The 9,233-nt window shown below is 46.4% G+C and overlaps 1 protein-coding gene across 3 annotated transcripts in view; it reads left to right on the forward strand.

Moving 5' to 3' along the window:
• The window catches only part of MYCT1 (MYC target 1), a 38,216-nt gene extending 29,629 nt beyond the window's left edge, over positions 1–8,587 (forward strand). For all 3 annotated transcript variants that reach the window (XM_073337698.1, XM_073337697.1, XM_073337699.1), the window contains one exon: positions 6,644–8,587. In XM_073337698.1, coding sequence (XP_073193799.1) covers positions 6,649–7,176 — 528 coding nt within the window. In that variant the 5' untranslated portion in view covers positions 6,644–6,648 and the 3' untranslated portion in view covers positions 7,177–8,587. The remainder of the gene's footprint in view (positions 1–6,643) is intronic.
• The last annotated feature ends 646 nt before the right edge of the window (positions 8,588–9,233 follow it).

Consider the following 9,233-nt stretch of genomic DNA (forward strand, 5'->3'; position numbering starts at 1 on the left):
TGTAGTAGGTAACTTCTGGGAACTCTTCTGGCTCTATCAATCTGTTTCTTTACTTCTGCAGGTGGGTATTGTAGTTGTAAGAAAGCTTGACAGAGATCTTGTAGGTGTTTGTCTCTGTCTGAGGGGTTGGAGCAAATGCGGTTGTATCGCAGAGCTTGGCTGTAGACGATGGATCGTGTGGTGTGGTCAGGGTGAAAGCTGGAGGCATGCAGGTAGGAATAGCGGTCAGTAGGTTTCCGGTATAGGGTGGTGTTTATGTGACCATTGTTTATTAGCACTGTAGTGTCCAGGAAGTGGATCTCTTGTGTGGACTGGACCAGGCTGAGGTTGGTGGTGGGATGGAAATTGTTGAAATCATGGTGGAATTCCTCAAGGGCTTCTTTTCCATGGGTCCAGATGATGAAGATGTCATCAATATAGCGCAAGTAGAGTAGGGGCTTTAGGGGACGAGAGCTGAGGAAGCGTTGTTCTAAATCAGCCATAAAAATGTTGGCATACTGTGGGGCCATGCGGGTACCCATAGCAGTGCCGCTGATCTGAAGGTATACATTGTCCCCAAATGTGCATGCTACAAGGGGCCACAGCAATGGTTCCCTCAACCCACCTAGCAATATTGTTAACCTATCCAACTATACTCTCAGCCCAGCAGAAGCAGCTGTTCTATCTCGGGGCCTCTCCTTCTGCCCCTCCACTCCCACGAACATGATACAGTTCTGTGGTGACCTAGAATCCTATTTTCGACGTCTCCGACTCAAGGAATATTTCCAAAATACTTCTGAACAGCATACTAATCCACAGAGGTCTCCCTACCAACACTACAGAAAGAGGGATTCTAGGTGGACTCCTCCTGAAGGTCGAAACAGCAGACTGGACTTCTACATAGAGTGCTTCCGCCGACGTGCACAGGCTGAAATTGTGGAAAAGCAGCATCACTTGCCCCATAACCTCAGCCATGCGGAACGCAATGCCATCCACAGCCTCAGAAACAACTCTGACATCATAATCAAAAAGGCTGACAAAGGAGGTGCTGTTGTCATCATGAATAGGTCGGAATATGAACAAGAGGCTGCTCGGCAGCTCTCCAACACGAGTTTCTACAAGCCATTACCCTCTGATCCCACTGAGAGTTACCAAAAGCAACTACAGCATTTGCTCAAGAAACTTCCAGAAAAAGCACAAGATCAAATCCGCACAGACACACCCCTGGAACTCCGACCTGGGATATTCTATCTACTACCCAAGATCCATAAACCTGGAAATCCTGGGCGCCCCATCATCTCAGGCATTGGCACCCTGACAGCAGGATTGTCTGGCTATGTAGACTCCCTCCTCAGGCCCTACGCTACCAGCACTCCCAGCTACCTTTGAGACACCACTGACTTCCTGAGGAAACTTCAATCCATCAGTGATCTTCCTGATAACACCATCCTGGCCACTATGGATGTAGAAGCCCTCTACACCAACATTCCACACAAAGATGGACTACAAGCCGTCAAGAACACTATCCCCGATAATGTCACGGCTAACCTGGTGGCTGAACTTTGTGACTTTGTCCTTACCCATAACTATTTCACATTTGGGGACAATGTATACCTTCAGATCAGCGGCACTGCTATGGGTACCCGCATGGCCCCACAGTATGCCAACATTTTTATGGCTGATTTAGAACAACGCTTCCTCAGCTCTCGTCCCCTAAAGCCCCTACTCTACTTGCGCTATATTGATGACATCTTCATCATCTGGACCCATGGAAAAGAAGCCCTTGAGGAATTCCACCATGATTTCAACAATTTCCATCCCACCACCAACCTCAGCCTGGTCCAGTCCACACAAGAGATCCACTTCCTGGACACTACAGTGCTAATAAACAATGGTCACATAAACACCACCCTATACCGGAAACCTACTGACCGCTATTCCTACCTGCATGCCTCCAGCTTTCACCCTGACCACACCACACGATCCATCGTCTACAGCCAAGCTCTGCGATACAACCGCATTTGCTCCAACCCCTCAGACAGAGACAAACACCTACAAGATCTCTGTCAAGCTTTCTTACAACTACAATACCCACCTGCAGAAGTAAAGAAACAGATTGATAGAGCCAGAAGAGTTCCCAGAAGTTACCTACTACAGGACAGGCCTAACAAAGAAAATAACAGAACGCCACTAGCCGTCACCTTCAGCCCCCAACTAAAACCCCTCCAACGCATTATTAAGGATCTACAACCTATCCTAAAGGATGACCCAACACTCTCACAAATCTTGGGAGACAGGCCAGTCCTTGTCTACAGACAGCCCCGCAACCTGAAGCAAATACTCACCAACAACCACATACCACACAACAAAACTACTAACCCAGGAACTTATCCTTGCAACAAAGCCCGTTGCCAATTGTGCCCACATATCTATTCAGGGGACACCATCACAGGGCCTAATAACATCAGTCACACTATCAGAGGCTCGTATACCTGCACATCCACCAATGTGATATATGCCATCATGTGCCAGCAATGCCCCTCTGCCATGTACATTGGTCAAACTGGACAGTCTCTACGTAAAAGAATAAATGGACACAAATCAGATGTCAAGAATTATAACATTCATAAACCAGTCGGAGAACACTTCAATCTCTCTGGTCACGCAATCACAGACTTGAAGGTCGCTATCTTAAAACAAAAAAACTTCAAATCCAGACTCCAGCGAGAAACTGCTGAATTGGAATTCATTTGCAAATTGGATACTATTAATTTAGGCTTAAATAGAGACTGGGAGTGGCTAAGTCATTATGCAAGGTAGCCTGTTTCCTCTTGTTTTTTCCTACCCCCCCCCCAGATGTTCTGGTTTACCTTGGATTTAAACTTGAAGAGTAGTCAGTTTGGATGAGCTATTACCAGCAGGAGAGTGAGTTTGTGTGTGTATGGGGGGTGGGGGGGATGTGAGAAAACCTGGATTTGTGCAGGAAATAGCCCAACTTGATTGTCATGCACATTGTGTAAAGAGTTGTCACTTTGGATGGGCTATCACCAGCAGGAGAGTGAATTTGTGTGGGGGGGTGGAGGGTGAGAAAACCTGGATTTGTGCTGGAAATGGCCCACCTGATGATCACTTTAGATAAGCTATTACCAGCAGGACAGTGGGGTGGGAGGAGGTATTGTTTCATATTCTCTGTGTATATATAAAGTCTGCTGCAGTTTCCACGATATGCATCTGATGAAGTGAGCTGTAGCTCACGAAAGCTTATGCTCTAATAAATTGGTTAGTCTCTAAGGTGCCACAAGTACTCCTTTTCTTTTTGTATGGTAACACCCATTGTTTCACGTTCTCTGTGTATATAAATCTCCCCACTGTATTTTCCACTGAATGCATCCGATGAGGTGAGCTGTAGCTCACGAAAGCTTATGCTCAAATAAATTTGTTAGTCTCTAAGGTGCCATAAGTCCTCCTTTTCTTTTTGGGTAAGATCTGAGACTCATATTGACCTGGAGATAAGTCTCTGGTCTTTTGGGATTGGTGGACTTCACATATGGTGAATCAGGTTTTAAATAACCTCTCATTATATTAGACTTGAGTGTCTAGATGGAAGTCAAGGGCTGGAATGCTTAAAGGGGACTGTGTTTGGCTTCTTGGTGACAAGTGTGGTATTACAGAAGCTGTTTTGTTATTGGCTTGGTGAATCTAATAATTGAATAAACCACCAGTTGGGGGATTTTCTGCCCCATTCCTTGCATTCTGCCCTGAGTGTAGCATTCTCAGCATGGCCCATACAGGCCCCCTGATCACAGCTCCTTAGGAGACACTATCTGCCAGGGCAAGTTAGAGCTTGAGGCTGCTCTAGCTCTTCTGAGAGACTGCGTGGAGGTCACAGTAATTTGTGTAAAGCCACCAATGCCCCAAAAACCCAGGTGTGGCAAGTTCTGCTAGAGTGAAGCATTGTAATACTTTCTCTAATGTACTTGTTGCTTTTGATGACTGAGCATTCTAGAATGGAAATGTATGGATATAGATTCACAAATCAATAGATGCAGTTTTCAGTATTTACTACATTTGGATGAAATTCATGTTTTGCAGGGGGCTAACACAAGGACTATACACCATATAAGACCCACTAAAGCTCCTTGGGTATGTCCACACTGCAATAAAAAGCCCGCAGCTGGTCCCATCAGCTGATTTGGGCTCATGGTGCTCAGACTAAGGGGCTGTTTAACTGCAGGGTCCCAGAGCCCAGGATCCAAGCCCATTAGCCTGAGCCCCGTGAGGCCAAGTCAGCTGACACAGGCCAGCTATGGGTGTTAAATTGCAGTGTAGACATACCCTTAGGGCTTCATTGGTGCCTACGCTCTATGCTGGCCCACTGCATGGGGATAAATGTTACCCTTTAGAGTTGCCACAGTGCATCCACATTTTCTGTGGAAGCAGGTGAGTTCTGGGTGTGTGTACGGGAGAGGGATTGGGATCTGTGTGTCCAGCTAAATGACTGAAGTAACAAAAGAGGAGGCTAAAATGTATGCTTTGTGAAAGGAAATGAGATTTAATGTGTAGACACTGCAATAGTCTGTCTGACCTCAGTAGAATAACACTATAGAGGACTTTGACTCTGTATTTGTTAATTTGCATATAAAGGCACAGAAGTTTAATAACAGCTGAGTGTTCTAGTTGGATGGGTAACAGTTGGGGAAAGGACTGAAGTGCTGAGCTCAATATTTTGTCAATTTCTCTGCATGATTTTAATAATGTGACATGTTTACTTGCATGTATAGGTGGTAAAAATGTCTGGCTATAGTCATTTGGGGCCAGATCCTCTCCGCGGGGCTCAGTGATCACTATAGTCACTGGCTGGACTCCGGGCTGCTGAAATGCTGACGAGACAGCATGCCCTGTTGCCTCTGTCACTGGGACAGAGTAAGTGCTCAGATACTGTGGTGATGGGTGGCAGTATAAAACCTCTTAGATAGAAAGTCAATTCCCAGACAGTCCCCAAAGTACACTCATGTATTCTGGTTTAGATGACAAAAAGTCATCATAAGGGCTAGACTGTACCCTTCCGTGGTTGTTCAGGGAAGTAGGAGGGAGTCATGGCTACCCAAGTGGCACCTCTGGCACTTGTGGAAGTGTATGGGCTGTTCTCAAGGTGATTCATGCTGGGAGCAACTGGGCAGTAATTAGAAAGAGATATGGCTCTGCCCTCCTATCCAATGGCCAGGAAAGCTGTTTGGACACATAAATGGGCATAACAAATTGCTCCCCACACCATGCAAATGAGGAGCCCTGTAAAGCATTGTGCCTCTGTGAAGGCATTTTGAATGGAGTATAATGAATATGAACTCACCTGAATGTTGCTGGTAACTATTTAGATCTCTGTTTCCATAACTGAGAGTTGCAGAACAGGCTCCTGCATGTAGCTGGCCTATTCCTATTAACATTAATTGGACAGGGGAAAACTACATTACTTTTGGCTCAGTCAGCCATACAGCACAATGCTCTGCCAGGAGTTTGTGGGCCAGAAAGGTGTCTCAGTTTGACTGTGTTCAGACTTTGCCACTTTGGAGCTGAATAGATGCCAGAATGTTCCCAGCTGGGAATAATGCTCTCAGACAATATCCCATGCAATTATCCTCTGACCTGTCTTCACTTGTTCATCCCCATTTGGGAATGCTGCTAAGAACCATACATATCAGAGAGCAGAAGTAACAGGCAAGAAGTAGTCAAGGGGGAAAACTCCAAATGTTCATATTTAGGGATCTGGACTGGTCTCCTAAACTTCCAAAATGTCAGTTGCTTATTTGGAGCTTGTCCAAAATATCTGAAAATCTAATAAGCTCGCATATGAGGTCTGTGGTATTTTTAGTTCTATCTAGAACCTGAGAATGCAAAAGCATATGAAGTGAATGGAAATATTATACTCACACACACATCACCATACCTTTTAGAACCTCAGTGCAAGGTTTGCTTGTGCTCAGTTCTAGAAATAGGTAAAGAGTTAGCTGAAGTGGCTCACCCATTTTTAGAAATGGATGGGGATGTCTGAGGAAAAAATTGATCCTTTTTCTGTTACACTGCTGATCATGTGGATAAGAAAATTATCCTAGCTAGGATATTTTCCAGAGCCTCTCAGTGCTGATTATTAGAGTGCAGGCATGTGTAAGAGGGCTAGAAATTTACACTTTGTGCAATGACAGCTTGACATTTATATGTCCCCAAAACTGGGGGTCAGGAGGAGGGAAAGGTCCATCAGCTTTTTGTGTTTCAGTGGCCACCTCTGACCAAAGTAATCTCAGTGCTTTTCCGGTAGAACGGTACATCTGGTCTGCATCTGATTGTAATAGGTACTAACAGCCTCCTGCAAGGTCATGAGTACCTGCCACTTTCAGTCTTCCCTTGCTCTCTTTGGTATCAAACAGGAGTTACTGACTGGAGTCACACTGTTAAAAACTAGTGTCAGTGAGATCAGCATCAAACCCTGTGTTTCTATTGCACCATAATTACAAGTTGCATGTGCCCTCTGTAATGTCACTAAACGAACATCTTTAATCCTTATTGTTTGGGCACGTTTTAAGAAGCCTGCCATATCAAATTCATTTTCTAGACTGAATAGTCTGTATGGTAAATAAAGCAACCTTGATGTTTATTTTCTGTGTTTTAGGTCAGATGATAATAGCCTTCTCGGTGTCCATGGTGATTGGATTGGTGATTGGAGGGATAATCTGGGCTTTGTTTACTTGCCTGTCCCGTCGCAGAGCCAGTGCGCACATTTCACAGTGGAGCTCATCAATCTCTAGCCGCCGTTCCAGACCTGCTTCTCAGGGCCATGCTGCCAACAGGACTGGATTCTACCGTAACAACAGCTGTGAACGTCGTAGCAATCTCAGCCTGGCCAGCCTCACGTTCCAGCGACAAGCCTCCCTGGAGCAAGCCAACTCCTTCCCAAGAAAGTCAAGCTTCCGAGCCTCCACTTTCCACCCCTTTTTGCAATGCCCTCCGCTCCCTGTGGAAACTAACAGTCAGCTGATTACTCTGTCTCCCACCACCACCACCACTACCCTTGTGGGGACCACCACCAACAGCTTAACTCGTCCTGAATTCCACTGGTCCAACAACAGCCTCCGCATCTGCCATTCAACACAAACACCTCCTCCTGCCTATGAGACCATCATTAAAGCTTTTCCAGACTCTTGAACTGAAGTCTTTCTTTGTTCCTTTAAAAGAAGGACTCTCCATCATCTGAAGCAGATTTTCTGTATGCTCTGAAGGCCTCTGGGAAGCTCCCTGGTGCTGTGGCATGCTGCAGGCAAACACAAGGGACATGCGCAGATGACAGTGATTTGCTAGGGCAAGGTGTGGTATCCTGCAGCCCCAACTGAACTGGTCTGCAGTGTAATTCTGAATTTATATTATACCTTTAATCTGTAATCATTGTAAGGCTTTTAGTTTAGAAGAAAGAAACTTCTGCAGGCTACAAAACTGGCAACTTAAATGAGCCACATTAGGAACCATTTGTTGATAATCGCTTATTAATTTCCTGCAAAGTTCACCCATTCATTATGTTTGTTAGAAATCTTGTTCTTATACATTTGTCTGTGAGTCTTAAGTTTTCATTAGATACTTTCCTTCATCTCTTACATCCTGGGCTGGTTCTATGCCTCCTGAACCACAGGGTTTCCTATAGCTCAGGAATCCCTTGGAAGAAGTAGAGTTTAAAGTGGTTTTAGTGTCACAGTCTTGTGGCAGGTACTAGGGCCCCTGTTTTGATATTTGTAGGGGGCTCCAAATGACCACAGGCCAGTCCTGTTTACCACAAATTCCCAAAAATATGGCAAAAAAAGATGGAGTGTCCCAACATTTGTGCCATGGGAGAAATTTCTAACTGACATTAAAAAGGAATAACTCTATAAAAGGACTTCGTCCTGCAACCTAACAGGGGTCACATTTTATTACCCTATAAGGTTACAAGGATACTAGTCTTGGTCCCTAAGATAAACAACATGAATGGCAACTGTTTTTTATTTGAGCTTCCTGTTTTTCTATGGGAATACTCATTTCCTTTCTTTAAATTGTTTTTCAGTTTGTACTAACGTTTCATCCTTCCTGATGTATAATACAGTGAAATCCTGCATTTTGCTAAAACAAAATTTCTTAGACGTCTAGGGCGAAATCCTGGCCCCACCAAATTCAATGTCAAAACTCCCATTGACTCCAGGATGTCAAGCCTTCAGTCTAAAATAATGAAACTGCTTTAGGGTATGGAGATGCTTAGAACAGATTAACGCCTGTTTTTGACTGTCAGACCTGTAGAGCTATTATAACATGCTGGCCCACAGGCTTAGCGGTGACTGATTGTATTCACATGTGAGAAGTCCAGGCTTGGGAGCAACGAAGATAGCACAGACACATGGAGCCTGATTCCACTCCCATTGACTGCAACGGGAGCTGGATCATTTCCATGGTGGATAGTCTCAGACTTGAACACAGAGAAGGGCATTTCACCTGCTGTGCAGGGCCGGATTAACTCTCCTGTGGGCCAGGGGCTATTAGATTGTGTGGAACCCCTGTATACAAGTCTTTTTCCTCAGAGGGAGTTTGGTGCAGGAGGGGGCTGGGGCAGGGGGTTGGGGTGCAGAGGTGGTGCGGGTTTGGGAGGGAGTTTGGGTGCAGCAGAGGATTCTGATCTGGGGCAGGGGGTTGGGGTGCAGAAGGGGGTGTGAGGTGCAGGCTCCAGCTGGGAGGTGCTTACCACAGGTGGCTTCTGGCCGGCAGTGCAGCAGGGCTCAGGATGCCTGCCTGCCGGCCATAGCCCCACACTGCTCCCAGAAGCGGCTGGCTGCTAGCCTGTCTCTGAGCGCCCCTTGGAGGCGGGCAGCGGGTCTCCGTATGCTGCCTGCGCCCACAAGTGCTGTCCCCGCAAGTGCCACCTCCCCACAGCTCCCATTGGCCAGGAACCAGCCAATGGGAGCTGCGGGGATGGTGCTGGGGACAGGGGCAGCACATGGAGCCGACTCCTTCCCCTCCTCACCTCCCTGCGCCAGGGGCCGCAGAGACGTGCCAGCGGCTGGCCGCTTCCGGAAGTGGTGCAGGGCTATGGCAGGCAGGCAGCCTGCCTGAGCACCTCTTTTAGGGGCCCGGAGATCGCTGCCTGTGATTTATTTTTGCAGGCCCCTCCCCCCCCTTAAAGCCCCTGCCTTAATCCAGCCCTGCTGCTGTGCAATGCTACCATTCCTGGCTGATTAAGAACTTTT

The sequence above is a fragment of the Lepidochelys kempii genome, chromosome 3 (genome assembly GCF_965140265.1).
Source record: "Lepidochelys kempii isolate rLepKem1 chromosome 3, rLepKem1.hap2, whole genome shotgun sequence".
NCBI classification, from domain to species: domain Eukaryota; kingdom Metazoa; phylum Chordata; order Testudines; family Cheloniidae; genus Lepidochelys; species Lepidochelys kempii.